Source organism: Callorhinus ursinus, unplaced genomic scaffold (genome assembly GCF_003265705.2).
Source record: "Callorhinus ursinus isolate GAN/ISIS: 27379988/994484 unplaced genomic scaffold, GSC_fseal_2.0 scaffold87, whole genome shotgun sequence".
Lineage (NCBI taxonomy): Eukaryota > Metazoa > Chordata > Mammalia > Carnivora > Otariidae > Callorhinus > Callorhinus ursinus.
This window is the reverse complement of record NW_027397149.1, coordinates 1425483-1442608: the sequence shown is the minus strand read 5'-3', so window position 1 is coordinate 1442608 and position 17126 is coordinate 1425483. Positions and strand designations below refer to the sequence as shown.

The 17126-nt window shown below is 51.2% G+C and overlaps 2 protein-coding genes across 5 annotated transcripts in view; one reads left to right on the top strand and one right to left on the bottom strand.

Moving 5' to 3' along the window:
• Window positions 1–3717: 3717 nt before the first annotated feature.
• Window positions 3718–15566, bottom strand: CLN3 (CLN3 lysosomal/endosomal transmembrane protein, battenin). 4 transcript variants are annotated; one of them, XM_025853875.2, is made up of 17 exons: window positions 14963–15559; window positions 14068–14265; window positions 13758–13880; window positions 13521–13599; window positions 12237–12333; window positions 10861–10932; window positions 10424–10503; window positions 10197–10282; window positions 9609–9681; window positions 9383–9526; window positions 8324–8436; window positions 6937–6983; window positions 6785–6853; window positions 6635–6690; window positions 6399–6492; window positions 4189–4329; window positions 3718–4087 (listed from the first exon to the last, which is right to left on the bottom strand). In XM_025853875.2, exons 3-17 carry the CDS (start codon window positions 13801–13803, stop codon window positions 3968–3970), a joined length of 1317 nt encoding a protein of 438 aa, XP_025709660.1. In that variant the 5' UTR covers window positions 13804–13880; window positions 14068–14265; window positions 14963–15559; the 3' UTR covers window positions 3718–3967. The 4 variants fall into 4 exon arrangements, with proteins under 4 accessions (XP_025709660.1, XP_073744242.1, XP_073744241.1 ...); XM_073888141.1 differs by having other exon boundaries at window positions 10197–10503; window positions 13758–13866; window positions 14069–14265; window positions 14963–15566; XM_073888140.1 differs by having other exon boundaries at window positions 10197–10503; window positions 13758–13937; window positions 14963–15565.
• A 178-nt stretch (window positions 15567–15744) lies between these two features.
• APOBR (apolipoprotein B receptor) overlaps window positions 15745–17126 on the top strand; it is a 5101-nt gene continuing 3719 nt past the window's right edge. The window contains exons 1-2 of the mRNA XM_025853975.2: window positions 15745–15899; window positions 16248–17085. Coding sequence (XP_025709760.1) covers window positions 15843–15899; window positions 16248–17085 — 895 coding nt within the window. The 5' untranslated portion in view covers window positions 15745–15842. The remainder of the gene's footprint in view (window positions 15900–16247; window positions 17086–17126) is intronic.

Genomic DNA, 17126 nt, shown 5'->3' with positions numbered 1-17126 from the left:
ATGGAATTTACCACAAACCTATTGGAAATAATAATGAGTTTGGCAAGGTTGGAGGGTAATAGGTCAATAGACAAAAAGCAATTGGCATTTTTATACATTTATAAAGGCCAATCCAAAAAGGAAATTAAGAAAACAATTCCACTGGGGTGCCTGGGCTGCTCAGTCAGTTAAGTGTCCGACTCTTGATTTTGGCTCAGATCATGATCTCAGATCGAGACCCCACATCGGGCTCCATGTTGGACATGGAGTCAGCTTAAGGTTCTCCTTCTCTTTCTCCCTCTGCCCCTACCCCCCTCTAAAAAACAAAACAATTTCACTTACAAAAGCACCAAAAAGAATAAAATGATTAGAAATAAATTTAACAAAAGAAGTACAAAATGTATACTCTGAAACTAGAAAGCATTCTTGGAAGAAAATAAAGATCTAAATAAGAGGAAAGGCATCCCATGTTCATGGATCAAAAGAGTTAATGTTAAGTTGGCAGTACTTCCAAAACTGATCTACAGGTTCAATGCAATCCCTATCAAAATTGCAACTGGCTTCTTTGTAGAAATTGACAAGTTCATCCTAAAATTCATAAAACATCCTGGAAAAAGAACAAAGTTGGAAGGTTCACACTTCCCAATTTCAAAAACTCAGTACAAAACCACAGAAATCAAGATGGTGTTGTACTAGCATAAGAATAAACATGTAGATCAATGGAACTGAACTGAGAGTCCAGAAATAAATCCCCACATTTGCAGTCAACTGATTTTCAACAACTGATTTTCTCCTTTTTTTTTTTTCAACAACTGATTTTCTAAAACATATCTATAGGGAGTCTTTTCAACAAATGGTGCAGGGACAACTGGATATCTACATGCAAAGGAATGACGTTGGGCCCAGTGTTGGGGGGTCCCCAAGTTGTTTTTTTTTTTTTTTAGTTGTAAGAGTTCTTTACGTATCCTAGATACAAGTCCCTATAAAGAATGTCTTAAAAAGGGAAAGCATAATTCAGTGGTTCTCCAAGTGTGGTCCCAAGAATAGCAGCAGCAGTATCATCTGGGTGTATGATAGGAAAGCATATTCTTGGTCCCCACCCCACACTTCCTCAATCACAGCCCTGGCGGTGGGCCCAGAAATCTGTATTTTCACCAGCCCTCTGGGGCACACTCAAGTTTGAGAACCATTGGCATAATGCTGTATAAAAATAAAGGCAGGGACGCCTGGGTGGCTCAGTCGGTTAAGCGTCTGCCTTCGGCTTGGGTCATGATCGCAGGGTCTTAGGATCGAGTCCCACAGCGGGCTGCTTGCTTGGCAGAGAGCCTGCTTCTCCCTCCACCTGCTCTGCCTGCCACTCCCCCTGCTTGTGCTCTCTCTCTCCGACAAAAAAATAAATAAAATCTTTAAAAATAAATAAATAAAAATAAAAATAAAGGCAGGATTCCAGCCACAGCATGGACAAAGCTAACATCTACTGATTGCTGACCATGCCTTCCCAAGAGCTCATGTAGTTTCCACAACCACCTTATGACGTGTTGGTACTACGGTTACCCACATTTGACCGACCAGTAAACTGAGGTGCAGAAAGGTGAAGATAATTGCCTGAGATCATGAATTCACGAATGGCAGAGCTGGGACCTGAAGGCCAGGTTTCTCGGCCTGCACAGCCCACGCTATTAACCACCATGTCAGCATTTCCCTGAGCGTGGGCCACAAACATCACTGGTAGTGATGGGATAGTCTCAGAGCATACATGGATGTTCACTTTGAACTCCAAAGGGTATGTACTGATCTTTCCCTGACTTATGACAGGGTTATGTCCTGATAAACCCATCATAAGTTGAAACTATCTTAAGTCGAAAATGCATGTAGTACACCTAACCTACCGAACACCATTGCTTAGCCTAGCTTCCCTTAAATGTGCTCAGAACACTTACATCCGCCTGCAGTTGGGCAAAGTCAGCAAACACAGTCTATTTTACAATAGAGTGTGGAGTATCTCATGTAATTGATTCAATATTGTACTGGTCGTAGGGCTGCAGAAGGGTTGTGTGTCCGTTGTTGACCCTGGTGGTCGCGGGGCTGACTGGGAGCTGTGGTCGGCTGCCACTACCCAGCATCACAAGCGAGGATAGCACATATCGCCAGCCCGGGAAAAGATCAAAATTCAAAATTTGAAACACAGCTTCTACTGAATGGCAATCACTTTCACACCACTGTAATGTTGAAGATCGTAAGTCAAACTCATTGTAAGTCAGGAACTGTCTGCATTTATTTTTATGGGTTGTAGAAAAAAAATACATAACTAGTATTTCTTTTTTTTTTAAGATTTTATTTATTTATTTGACAGAGAGAGAGACACAGCGAGAGCAGGAACACAAGCAGGGGGAGTGGCAGAGGGAGAAGCAGGCTCCCCACCAAGCAGGGAGCCCAATGCGGGGCTCGATCCCAGGACCCTGGGATCATGACCTGAGCCGAAGGCAGGCGCCTAACCATCTGAGCCACCCAGGCACCCCCGTAACTAGCATTTCAAACCCATGATTTCAATAGTAGCATTAAGTGTCCTTTAAAAAATTTATATTAAAAGTCATTTAATGAAAATATTAAGTGAGGGACGCCTGGGTGGCTCAGTCGTTAAGCGTCTGCCTTCGGCTCAGGTCATGATCCCGGGGTCCTGGAATGGAGTCCCACATAGGGCTCCTTGCTCAGTGAGGAGCCTGCTTCTCCCTCTCCCTCTACTGCTCCCCCTGCTTGTGCTCTCTCTCTCTCTCTGACAAATAAATAAATAAAAATCTTTAAAAATAATAATAATAATAATAAAGACAATATTAAGTGAATAAAAGTACTTTCATGCACAGACATGGCAAACGTGGGAGTATGGGAAACACTGCTAAACCAGCATTAGTTACTTTAAGTATAATGACTTGTGCATTTTACTGTATAAAAATTGTACCAAAAAAAAAAGGACTGTACAAAAATACCAGATTCTAGTTAATGCACATGTTAAAGTGTTTAGAGGGAAGTGTATTAGGGGTGCCTGGCTGGCTCAGTTGGTGGAGCATGAGACTCTTGATTGCGGGGTTGTAGGTTCGAACCCAATGTTGGATGTAGAGATTACGTAAAAATAAAATCTTGGGGCACCTGGGTGGCTTAGTCGTTAAGCATCTGCCTTCGGCTCTGGTCAGGATCCCAGGGTCCTGGGATCGAGCCCCGCATCGGGCTCCCTGCTCAGTGGGGAGTTTGCTTCTCCCTCTCTGCTCCCTCTGCTTGTGCTCTCTCTGTCAAATAAATAAACAAAATCTTTTAAAAAATAAAATAAAATCTTTTTTAAAAAAAGAGGGAAGTGTATTAAAGTCAGCCTCCTCCTACTTTGAAATACGAAAATCAGAGAGACTCATTTGGATGGAGTGTTACATATGTGATAAAGTAACTGTAGCAAAATGTTCACCACAGAACCCAGGTAGTTGCATACATGAGCACTCATTGTAGGAATTCTTTGAACCTCTCTGTACGTGTGCAAACTTAAGTGTTGGGGTAAAATATATGTAGATTGCGTCATACAGTGAATGAATGAATGCATGAATGAATGAATGAGTAAAGCCTTAAAGACTAGGTAGAAACCTGCTGAAATACCTTCTTTATACTCCTCTGCTTATATTCTAAAGTGGGTTTGTATTGCTCGTATAACAAGAGAACATTTTTTTCAAGCAGAAAAATGGCACAGGAGTCCATTGATAAAACTGACAAAATAGGCATTTATTCTGAGGACGTAACGTCATGAAGAAACTCCCCAAGGCCAGCCTGGGAGTGGGCGAAAACTGCTGGCTTGCTCAAAGGGGAACAGGACCTCAGCACTTCTCTGCACCCCTGCCGCTCAGGGAAGCCTGGGCCAGAGCTCGCTCAGGCTGCGGGCCTGCAGTCTGACTTGCCTGCCTGTCAGTGCAGGCCAGGATTAGTGTGTCCCATGTCCCAAGAAGCCAGAGCATCAAGACAGGTGACAAAGGAAGTCGTGCAGAGGCAGGGCCAGGAGCCCTGACAGGGAAATTCCCAAAGTGTCGGAGATACAGGCGGCTGCCATGGCAAATTCCCGGTGCTCATCACTTGTCTGCAGAGGGCAGGAAGCAGGGGTGAGGCTTCAGTCCTAGCCGCCCCAGCCCAGGCCTTCCCCAGAGAGGCCCTCCACGCCCTCGCCCAGCTGGTGCTGACCTCCAGGGCGATGTTGTGGAAGGTGTTCACGTAGGCAGCACCTCCGAGGAGCCCCTCATACAGAATGATCAGGAAGATGAGGTAGATGCTGGGAAGGAAGCTCAACCACACGTCCACCAGCAGGAAGGCCAGGTTGAAGCACTGGGAATGCAGGTGGAGGGGAAGGCTGAGCCAGGGACCAGAGGCTGCGATCCCATCCAGTGGGCCCTGGTTCTGGGAGACGCTGGGAGAGGGCTGTCAGGCCCGGATCAAATCCCAGCACCCAGCTGGCCTGCCGGACCCTGGGATCTGGGGTAGGCCTTCGCCCTATCCTGTCCCAGCACCCTAGACGTTGTAAGTCTCTCTCCCAACCTCGCCTTGGCTCACGTCGCTCCTGGAACGCTATTCCCCTTTCCTCACTTGGGATCTCCTGGTCACCACTGTTTGCAGGTCAGCCTGTATCAGGACCCCTCTCCTGGGCTCTCATGCCTCCTCCCACGGGCTCCCTGAAGAGAGAGGACCACCCCTCTCCCACCATTTTACCAGACTGAGACTATGGGTGTTGATGAGCAGTTCTCAACTGGGTGTGACTTTTGCCACCCAGGGTGACCACCTGGCAATGTCTACAGATGTTCTTGGCTGTAGCAAGTGGGGAGGGAGTGGGTAGAGGCCATGGATGCTGCTCAATTCTGTGGTGCACGGGACGGCCCCACAACAAAGAACGATCCAACCCCAAATGTCAACAGTGTCGAGGTGGAGAAACTCTGGCTAGGGCATTCTCATGTCTTTAAGGAAGACTCTCTAACCCCACCCATGGGAGTAGGTCCCTCCTCTGTGCCCCAGTCCTTCAGAGGACCCCAGTGTCTCAGGCCTGAGCGCACAGGGTTGCCTCCCCAGTGTGGAGGCCGCCATGGCGGTTCGCATGCTTTGATGCACATACAGATCACCTGGGCGTCTCGTGACCCACATAGGCCTTGCCCTCGAAGGTTCTAATTCGTTAAGTGTGAGGTGAGCTCAGAGATCTGCACTTAAGAAAACACATCCCAGCGACGCTAACGTGACTGACAACACCCTGCCGAGGCTTCTGTCTGTAGCATGAGGCCCGATGCTTTCTGTAACGGAATTCTTTCTGCAACGATTATAAGCTGCTAATTCTACGGAGCAGCCTTGGTTAAAATTACAGCGAAAATCCCAAGCTCCCCATTTCGGTGGCTTCTAACAAAGAACCCTGAGTTCAGAATTGTTGGCACAAGGATTCAGGGCTTTCGGGGCACAAGGCCGTGGGCTGGCAGCACTGCTCAGATAAAGGGAGAAAGCTGGAGGACATTCACAGGGCACTGTCATAACACTCAAGTGCAACCTATACTTGCTCTATATCTTGTTATCCTAGAAATGGAATCAGTTTATTAAAAAGGACTTTCCTGGACTAATGAAAGGTTTATTTTATTTTATTTTTTTAAAGCAGGGAGGCTGACGAGGGCCTCGATCCCAGGACCTTGAGATCATGACCTGAGCCGAAGGCAGACACTTAACGACTGAGCCACCCAGGCGCCTCTGGAAGGTTTATTTTGATAATTACCTTCAGGGGCTATAGACTCGTGACCTTGAAACAATGAAGGCTGGTTATGTGAAGCTACTTTGGTTAGACCGCGGGCGAGAATGGTGTGTTTGTTCACTTAACGTTGGAATACTTGTGCCGCGGCAAGTTACATTTGCTCACCTGCCTTGCAGTAAATAACCTGTTGGCTACAACATAGCTGATTTTATTGTAAGGAACCATCCAGAATAAAAGAACAGTACTTTTTTTTTTTTTTAACCCATGGAAACATTATTTGAAAGCCTGTGTCTCTGCACAAGGCTTGTGGAAATAATCATTAAGTAAGTGCTTCTCGTGGATTAAAACACTTCTTCTCATCTCTATTTGGTACAATGACTCTGAGAAGTAGATATTGGCCACGCCTGATTCAGAGATGAGGCAGTCTCGGCTCAGGCTGGTTCGGGGACCTGACCTAAGTCACACAGCTACAGAGAACAGAAGCTGGGATTTGCACCCAGGTTTGCCAGGCTCCCGAGGCCACACATTTTACACAGAGCCGGAGCCCTGCTGGCCTCCTGTTCCCTGGGCTCAGACCTGATGGCGAGCAACAAACACTTCCTGCAGAGGGAAGGAAGCCTGGGGTCTGGGAAGCTGGGAGCCAAGGTGGGAACAGAGGGAGGGCCGGACTCGGTACCTGCAGCAGGGCCAGGACCCACGTGAAACGGATGCGACAGCAGCGGAGAGAAGAGCGGGAAACAAAGACGCCAGCCTGGTAGAGCATCTGGTACCTTCGATGGGGGCAGGAAGGGTGGAAGAAGCCCCTGTGGGTGGCCACTCAGCAGGGTGGCCCCGGCTGCCCCCAGGCCCTGGCATCAAGGGGCCCTCCCAGCCCCCTGCCCGTCCTGCTACCCAGCCTCTCTCCCTTCTTACCAGCGATACTGCTGAGCGTGACTCAGGGACGTGTTCCGGAAGAACAGAAGCTCAAACTGCAGCCAAGGGCAGACAGGGCAGATGGTCAGAGAACTTCGAGGCCCCCGCCTCGACCACTTCTTCCTCCCCCCTCCAGCAGCCCTCACTCACAAGCCCCTGATTGATGAAATACTCCGCAAAGTAAACCAGGACCAAGGGGACGATGTACCGCAGCAGGCCCTGGAAGAGTCCAAAGACATTAAGTGGAAGGCCGGCAGGTGGGCACTGGCCACGGAGGCGCCCACCACAGCCACCATCCATACCTTGAACACAGTCCACCTTTCCTGAAGGGAGAGGCTTGAGCTGGAGTCTGCAGGGGAGCAGGGAGGGAAGGGCAGGTGAGGTTGGCACACCCACTCAGCAGAGGGGTGCTGGTGGGCAAGGACCAACCACATTCACACTCTGTGTGAATGCACTTAAATGCCACGGGATTGTACAACTAAAAATGGTTAAGGGGCGTCTGGGTGGCTCAGTCGGGTGAGCGTCCGACTCTTGACTTCAGCTCATGTCATGCTCTCGGGGTTGTGAGATTGAGCCCTGTGTCGGGCTCTGCGCTTAAGATTTTCTCTCTCCAGGAGCCTGGGTGGCTCAGTTGTTAAGTGTCTGCCTTTGGCTCAGGTCATGATCCTGGAGTCCTGGGATCGGGTCCCGCATCGGGCTCCCTGCTCAGCGGAAAGCCTGCTTCTCCTCTCCCTCTCCCACTCCCCCTGCTTGTGTTCCCTCTCTCGCTGTGTCTCTCTCCGTCAAATAAATAGAATCTTTAAAAAAAAAAAAAGATTTTCTCTCTCCCTCTGCCTCTTTAAAAAAATGGTTAAACTGGTAAACTTCATGTTAGGTATATTTTACCACAATTAAAAATAAAAAGGAATTAACTGGTGGGATCTCTCCATGGCTCTTATGCAGTTTGATAGCTACACATCTCCAACCCAGCCACACTGGCCCCTTCCTTCTGCTTCTTGAACATCCAAGCTCCTTCCCATCGCTGGCTCTTAGCACTTGCTGTCCACTCGGCCTGCAACCTGACTCCCTGTCACTCAAAGTTCAGCCCAACGACCCCTCCCCAAAAAGGCCTTCATAGACCACCTCCTCTAGGTGGGACCCTTCTCTATTCCCCCCAGTTCCTAGCAGCAATCCCCGCTTTATGTCCGGCCAGCACTTACCAAGGCTCGAAAATAACATATTTCTGATTCAGCTACTTGTTTATGAATCTGTCCCCTTTCTTCATCTCGGCCACCCAGTACCCACAGTGATCATCAGCACATGGTAAATATTCACTGAGCATTTTTTTTCTTTTTTTAAGATTTATTTATTTGAGAGAGAAAGAGGGAGAACGTGGATGGGGGAGGGGCCGAGGGAGAGGGAGACAGAGAATCTCAAGCAGACTCTACACTTAGCGTGGAGCCCAATGCGGGGCTCGATCCCACAACCCTGAGATGGTGACCTGAGACGCAATCAAGAGCCAGACGCTTAACTGACTGAGCCACCCAGGCGCCCCAGTGAGTAGTTCTTGAATAGATGAATGCCGTTGGTTCTTACCATAACCAGCACTGCCATCCACCTCCCCTCCGGACTGTGTTCACCATAGAGAGGAAAGGCTAACACCCGTCCAGAGAGAGAGGGATGGCTCCGAGGGACTCCTGGGTCTCCTACCTGGCTTCAACTCTGCGGCCTCACTGCCAATCAGGGGCTGTCGCGCTGATGTCTCTGCCTCTTCCTCCCCTCCAGGGTCCTGGGGCTCGGGAGATGTGAGCAAAAAGAAATAGCTAGGAACAGGTGGGATGAAGATGAGACCGAAGAGCCTCTGTCGGGCTGGAGAGGCCACTCCCTCCCAGCCCCCCATCATTTCCGCACTCCTCGCAGGCCCCCCCGATCCTGTGCCGGAGAGCTCTAACTGAGGAAAGGTGCTTCCTTCCTTAGAGTTGAAATTTGTCTCCTTGTTGTTTCTACCCACGGGCTCTTGTTTGGATTTCTGGCTCACACCAAGCAAGTCAGCTCTGTTTTCTTGTCATTGTTACTCTTCTTTTTTAAAGATTTTATTTATTTATTTGACAGAGAGAGACACACAGTGAGAGAGGGAACACAAGCAGGGGGAGTGGGAGAGGGAGAAGCAGGCTTCCCGCCGAGCAGGGAGCCCGATGCGGGACTCGATCCCAGGACCCTGGGATCATGACCTGAGCCGAAGGCAGACGCTTAACTGACTGAGCCACCCAGGCGCCCCTTGTCATTGTTATTCTAATGATTATCACGTGTTCATCCTATGCGGGGCTAGAACTTTCAGTCTCTTCTATAGAGACCAGGTCTATACTCAGGTATGTCTACACTCCTCCTATATAAATTGTTTGCTTATTATTTTCCTTTAAATCGATTCACTTTTTCTAAAGGGCCTTGCCCTAAGCAATAATCTGTGAAATCACAGGTTTGATTGGCTAGTTAACATTTTTTCCCAATACCCTCAAAATTAATCAAAGAAAGGCCACCCCTGTCCCCTTCAATCATCTCGGGATCCACACTGTACCAGATGCTTCACACACATCATTTCAAGGTGTCCCACAGTACACAGCCAACAGGTAGCAGCTCCAAAACTCAAACCAGGCCTCTCCGAGTCCAGAACCCACATCCCCTCTTTATGAGGCTGCTGGGATCTGAAGATCGGGAGCATGGTCTAGTTCTCTCCTTGAATCCCTCATCCTCCCAACCCCATCAGCCTACCTGGCCAGCAGCAGGGCAGGGATACCCAGCATGGACAGCAGGGTGTGCTGCGGGGAGAGGCCAGCCTGGGTGAGGCCCAGGTAGGACAATGCTCCCAGCAGCCCTGCTCCCCCAGTTCCTGAGGACCACCAGGAGATCACAGCCCTGAGAAGAACACAAGAAATGAGGAAGGACCAAAGCCAGCACCAGGGGGTCCTCTCTCCCGCTCCCGGCTCTGCCTGCTTACCTGGGGTAGAAGGCAGTGAGCGAGAGGAAGGTGACCTCCCCCAGACCTGACGAGATGCTAGCCAAGACCACACCTGGGGGGAGGACAAGCATGGCAGTGGCCACACCTGGCCTCCCTATAGCCCCGATCCCCTGAGGTGTCTGGCCATGGCCTCCTCTGCATCAACTCAGAGCAGCGAAAAACAGATCCCCTGGGCAGGGGGGCTTCAGATCTGAAGGAGAACCAACCCGCTGCCCTGCATGCCCTCTCATAGGGAACGGGACCTCCATCTATCCAGTTATCAACTCTGGAGCAAGAACTCATCCTTGACGCCTCAGCTGCCCCCGTCACGGCGTCTTGGTGACTCTGCTCATCTCGAGCTCCATACACTCCATCCATTTCCTCCTATCTCTGCCCCCCACCCCCGACCCCAACCACCACCCATCCTCCAAAATGACCTCACCTCCCATCTCCTACTTGTGACAGTCCCAGCAGGCTCCTGAGGCTTACAAAAAACAATCCCTTTCCTCTCAGAAGTTGGGGAGACTCCCCCACAATGCTCTGTTTTGGTTCCTCTGGGTTCCCCAGCTGACAAAACCTCACACTCACCACATAGGCTGGTCCCCACTGAACGAGAAAAGGCAACCAGGATGAAGCTCCCAGCGGCACAAATCCCACTGACGAGAACCCGGGGGCTGAGGGCAAGGGGTTGGGAGGGAAGAGGAAGGTCAGCCTCCGCCCGCAACTCCCCAACCCTCCCACCACTTCCGTAGCCCTCCCAGCCTCCCTGCTCTTCAGGCCCCACCTGACCTTCCTCCCGCCACCCCCACTCAGACCTGTAGGGTAGCAGATGCAGACCAAGAGGAGCCAGCAATTTGATGACGAGGGTGGGGAGGATATCTGCCAGGAGCACGGCCTGGAACAGAACAGAGTGAGACCCCAGACGGTCCCAGGGACAAGCCTCCCAACCAAGTGGTCGAGGGAAGACAGACACCAGCCAGGTCGACCTGCTACAGACATAGGCTCTGAAGTCAGACAGATCTGGGCTCAAATCCCAGCTCTGCTGCTCCTTAGCTTTGTGTCCAGAGCTTCAGATCCCTCATCTGGAAAATGGGGGGTGGTTACAGCGCTTAGCTCGTAGGACTGACATGAGCCAATGCAGGCTACACACAGAAAAGGCTCGGGAAATGGTCTTAATTATTATAATCACGATGGTCGCAGCTGGGTGCTGAGGGATGGGGCGGGGGTCAGGGGGGACCAGATGGGTACTCACAGCCGTGGAGACAGAATTGCAGTCAAATCGAGACGAGCTGTTGTGGGGGGTGGGCGGTGGGTCTGGGTCCACCTGATGACAGAGGAAAGTCTTTCACCCAGGGAGGCAAGAGGAGACACAACCTGGCTCCAGTCCCAGCTCAGCCCTAACTTGAGGGATGGCCTTGGGTCAACACTAGCCTCTTGGGACCTCAGTTTCTCTACGTGCACAATGGGGAGGGTGAGGTTACCGTAGAAAGCTCACACTAAGGACCCAAAGGCCAAAGATGGCCCCGTAAATGGGCTCTACTTGGGTGACACATTCAGGAGATTTCATTTTTAAAAATTTGGGCTTCTAAATTTTTACTTTCTGTCTAGAACAATGTACAGGTAGGAGAGTGAGTTGTAATGCTCCCCAAAGTGCCTTATTTTCTCTGATATAAATATTTTATAAGGACCTCTTCCAGTGGATACTTGGGTGTGGTTGCCACATCGATTTTAGGGAGTGGGTGTATATGCAGTAGAGCTACAGTCTGGAAATGGGTCTCTCTCCCCTGAGAATGGGAAAGGAGATTCAGTTAGAGATCTGGGAGGGTGGGGTTAAACCAAACCCCCGATGTGACCCTTTCTTCTTCCCACTACTCCTCTTAGGCCCCTAGGAGGACATCCAATTTTTAAAGCCCTGTGGCTCCAAGCCTGGTCTCATCTGTTTCCCTGCCAGGCTCATGTGTGGACCACCCGCGCAACCCCTGACCTGAGGATTCCAACTGTTTTATGTAGACATGCGAATATGTAAATGCCAACATTTTAAATAATTTGATAAAGTCTTTGTAGCTACTCATCCAAGAAAAAAAAATGGTCTCCAGAAAAGCTGACCTTGGACCAAATTCCCTGTTGGACTTGCAAGGTGGTGGCTGCGCTCCTTCGGCATGTACTCCCCCTGCCCCCAGCTCATCACAGACAAGAGGGTCTCAACTGGAGGTGATTATACCCCCCAGGGAACATTTGGCAATGTCTGGAGACATTCTTGTCTCAACTACAGAACAGGGGGTATGCTGCTGGTAGAGAACAGGGGTGCTGCTAAGCACCGTACAATGCACAGGAAAGCCTCACAACAAAGAATTCTCCAGCTTAAAATTAACAGCACTGGGGTTAAGAAACGCTGTCATAGGCCATGGCCCCACCCAGCCAACATCTGAGTTTGTACACGTGGCACCAATTGATTCTTAAAAACCCTCCCTGCTCTGCGGTCTGGGAGACTGGGAACTTTAGTCCCCTTGGCCCACCCCTTGGCCACCCCATACCATGAGTTTTTCAAAGGGGTCCCTGCTCTAGGGTGAGTCCTTCATCTTCCCATAAGGACTAAACATGGTGATGGAGGTAGAGAGGGTCACTTACATGGCTCTGGTTCCCAGATGCCCTCTGGTGGCTAAGGATGTCATGGGCAGCACTGAGCATCACCACATAAGAGAAGTTGTTGCAAAGGCCCAGGAGCCTGAAGTGAGCAGGATAGACTTTTTTTCCCCTTCCGTTTTATTGAGATATAACTGACATATAAGAACAGATCTTAACCTCCTTCCAGGCTTACAATCTACTCACAGTCGTAGCACCAAATCTCCCCTTCCTATGGCCTTCAATCAGCTCCCTGTTCTTCTCTCTCACCAGACCCCATCTCCATTTCAATGTTAGGACTAGAAATACAGGCTTTGGGACGACAGACTTGGGCTCACATCTCGTCTCCCCCAGGAAGAGAAGAAAGTCATCCTTGACGACTCTCTCCTCCAAGCTCCCACCATGGTTCAGTTCCTGGGACATTTCTCATCCACTGATCCACTGTCTCTGAAGTGCTGCGGAACAGTAGAAAGCTCCCGGGGCTTGAAGCCCAAAGGACTGTGTTCAGGTTCCAAGCCTGCTGCCTCCTATCTGAGTGGCCTCGGGCGACGTAATGTGTAAATGGGGACACAGGTTTTCCTTCTCACTACCTCACAGGGTCTGTGGGGATTAAAAGAAGATCCTACCAAAGCCCTTTATGACCCATGAAGGATTCTTTTTTGCTTACTCTCATTTCCCAGAGCTGCACTCAGTGATAGGAAAGGAACTGGGCCCCGTGCCAGAGATTTCATGTGCTCTTTTCACAAGCCTACAAAGTGGTCCCACCATTCTTCCCATTTTGCTGCAGTCAACCAGAGAGGCTCAGAGAGGCGACAGAACTCTTCCAGAGTCACATGGGAAGTCACTTCCAACCCAGTGTGCCACCTAAGCCCTCAATGTTCAGATCAGCGTTAGAAGGATTTCCCAAGGCTCAATACTGGAATGATTTCAGGAGGTAGATGGATGGCCTTTCAAAAAGTGGGGATGTGTTTATTAAAACGTGCATTAGGAAAAACACTGGCTTCCCATCTAGAGTAATGATTTAAAGTTTTCTTCTAAAAAAAAAACACAACAACAACACGTATTTACAAATTTGATGGTAGGATCTTGCCCAAACGTGAAGGTGGGAAGTAAATGAGTGAAGTCTTGGAGGTTTACACACTGCCTCAGGGCAAACCAACTGGTTCAGTAAATATTTGTGAATTCAGCTCCCTTTTCTCAGTTCAACTCTTTCTTCCCTTTTTCCTCCTGTTGCTTCCCAACTCTTCCCACCCCATTTTTTACTTCTGCTGAACTCTTCGGGCCACTCACCAGAAACCCATCATGTTCCTCCAAAGGGCGCCCCGACGGTCCAGCAGAGGGGGCAGAGGTTCCGGGGTGGTCTCCTCCCCTGAGAAGGCGAGAAGAGAGCATGACTCCCACCCCACTCGCAGGTGCATGAGGGCCCCACGGGTGTCCTCCCGGGGCCGAGCCAGAGCCCGAGCCCCGAATCAGGTGGGTCGCGGGGCAGGGGCTGTCACTCTCAGGAGGGTGGGCGGGACTACGCACCCTCGGAATCCAAAAGGCGCCGCCGCGAGCCCGCACAGCCTCCCATGGCATCCAGTTCAGGTCCCGCGAAGGATTCAAAGTGAGCGACCGTCCAGAATTGGCTCCGACCGGGCGGGTGAAGGTCTGCGACAGATGAGAAGGATCAACTCCCCACTGCAGGTCCCAGCTCCGGCTTCTCCGCTGCACACGCGCGGGGCGACCCACCACGTTACCCCGGAGCTCCATCTCGCGCCCTCGCACCCCCCACCACGCCCCACCCGTGGGACTCTGCCCCAGCCCCCTTTAAAGCAGGGGGCTCCGCGGTCTGTACCTTTAAGAGCAGCAGCAAGTCAGGCCCCGAGGTACCGCAGGTTGGCGGGTCACGTGACAGCACCAGCGGCGCCCTCATCACGTGCTTGGAGGTCACCACAACTTCCGGGTCCTCTCTCTGTCTTGGCTTCAGGCTTTCCCAGCCTCGGGGTGGGGGACAGAGAGAGGCCGGAAGAACCCTGGAACCGCTGGTTTAAAACTGGAGCGGGCAGGATCGGCAAGAAGAGCCGTGACGTTAAACTAGCGGCGCTCAAGGTGTTGGCCCTATCGTGCCAGCCCTAGGCATGGCAGTGAGCGGCTCCAGCTCCTTTCGCGGCCCTCAAATGCCAGAAATAAATATGGCCACCTGGCTATGCTAGTCCCCGTTTCTGGCTGGGAACAAAGACAGCCAGCTTCAGGGCATTCTTATTCCTCTCTGTTGCCCTTAGATTGCTTTGAGAACTGAAAATCAAGATAACTTTCACTTAAGAGGATTTCTGTCTATTGGCAATATCCAAAGCATTAAAGAGATCACTTTCCCCTAATTATCCCAGAACCAAAGAACAGCACAGAAATAGTCCAACCCCTGGTTTTACAGATAAGAAAACAAAAAAAAGGAAAGTTGCTGGTGATGATACAAGGTTAGCCCTAAAGCTGACCTTAGAGACCCTTTTAACAATAGGGAATAGAGCACCAGAGGCAGGTGTGCTTGGCTCAGCAGGCTGCGGCAGAATTCCTGCCTGCATCAAGAATGCTTAGACCAGATGATTCTAAGGTCCAAGATTCTCATTCTGTGATCTCATCTAGTTCCTCTAATTGGAAATTTGGAAAGTGGGGATCAGGGAGGGGATTGCGGGAAAAGGTGTAGATCAAAGTCATTTCACATAGTCCAAAATAAGAAGTGATTATTCTCTTACCTTCCTCTAGGTGGTAAAGCAGCATCCTGAATTTTCTTCAGTGAGTCCTTCCCCCGCTAATCTGTTCTATGGGCTTCCACCAGCTGGTGCCCACCTCTACCAGTTCTTTCTCACCACCACGTCCTCAGATTGCTGTTTGAAATGTGCCTCCTTTGGTCTGCTTCCCAGGTTACTCAACCAGTAAAAAATGGTGTCCTACTACCCATGTGGGACAAACTGAGCAACATGTCATACATGGCCTGTGCCTTCAAGGAACTCACAGGAGGGTGGGAGGTAGACACAAATAACCACAATACAAAGCTTAGCCAAGTTTTGTTTCGCAAGAGTGACTACGGATGAGGGAATGGGCACTGGAGCCACCAATCCAGCCCCTTCTTCCCCTCGAGGAAGCATTAATGACCCTGAAATGAGAAGCCAAAGCTCTTACCAGCCCCTCTTCTCTCCTACTCCTTGTCCCTAGGCAAAACAGGAACCACAAACCCCAGCTTCCTCTCACAGAGTGGCTGTGGCTTAGGGGGAGCCGGAAATGGCTGAGGTGTGAATACAAGACCTGAGTCACTTGAGCTGCAGTTGCCACACGCCCCATCCCCCGTCCCCAATTCTGAGGTCTCCTGCTCCCATGTTTTTCTTTATGGCTTCCCCCCTTGCCCTTCAGCTCCAAATATGCACCTGAGTCCCCTGTGTGATGCACACCCATTTCCCAGCCAGGGCTGGAAGCTGCTCTGTGCATTGCAGAGGGTGGGCAGGGCCTGAACAGGGGATGCGTCAGGGAGACACAGGGGAAGAGGAAGTGTCTTGGGCCCGGGGAAGACGGGCTTGTCTCGGTGGGTGGGGACGGTCATTTGTCAGCTTTCTGGACACACAGACAGAGACAGACAAGATGGATTTCCTCCGGCTACATCTCCCTGGGCTGCATCAGGCCTTGCGGGGAGCACTGGTGAGAGGGGCAAAGAGATGCCAGAGCCTTTCACCCTGCTCCCTGGGGCCTCACCTTCCCTCCTCCCTTTGAGACTCTCCTCAGACTTGACATCCCTTTCCCAGGACCAGGTAGCCTCCTAGCCTGATCGTTTCTGGATTTCAATCCCCATACCTCCATAGACACATCCATCTACCCCTAATCTAGCCCTTTCTTCTTCCTTCTGCAAATCCAATTCTCTTTCCCCTCCCAGATCCCAGAACCCCTCTTCTGTGGCCCGAGTTCCTCTGGGTCAGGGTCCCAAGAAGGAGGACTGGGGGAGAGGGCCTCCCCTTAATGCCTTTTTCCCCTCCCCCTCTCCTGTTCTAGGATTCCCTCAGCTCCTTTGTCTCCTACCTTATGGGAGATGAGGTCCCCACTGCAGAGAGGAAGGAGGCGAGGGCAGCCGAGGAGCTGGGGGAGGTGGCTGCAGGAAGGCCAGGGAAGCATGAAGAGAAGGAAGCCCAGGAGGCCCTGGAGGGCCTTGGAGGCAGCCAAAACCAGGAGGCTGGAGGGCTGAGAGGGCCTGGGGAGGCTGGAAGACGCCAGGACGGAAGTTCAGCAACAGAACAGACCTGGGGTTGGGAAGAAGGCAGCTCCCATGGGTCTCAGGCAGACAGGCAGGACACTGGGGTCTGGGAGGCAGTCAAGGCTGCCAGGTGCCAGGAGCCAAGGGCCCACTTAGAGGCCAGAAAGGAGTCCAAGACAGGGTCTGAGGCTGTTCGAGACAACAGCAGTCAAGCCCGGGAGAGTCAAGGGCCCAATGAGCAGGAAGTGAACACAGAGGAGACACCGAGAACCTGGGAACAGGAGGAGGAGGCGGAAGAGGTCAGGGAAAGAAAACCAGAGGTGGCCAGGAAGGCGGAGTCAGAGTGGACCTGGCACCGGGAGCCTGAGGGGGAGGTAGGTGCTGATGGGCAAAAGGTAGCAGGGGACGGCAGGGGGTCATTAGAGCAAACGGTCAAGGAGGCAGTTGCAGAGGAGATCCAGGGGTCTGGAACCAAAGAGGCCGGGAAGGAAGTAGAGGTGATGGTGGTCCTAAGGGGTAGCCCAAGCACAAGGGCACGGGAAGCATGGGAGTCAGGGACAGAATCTGAGGACGGGACAGCCTCAGGCAGGGAGGAAGCCAGGACAGTCTCAGACAGGGAGGAGGACGGGACAACCTCAGGCAGAGTGGAGGATGGGAGAGCCTCAGACAGTGGGGAGGAC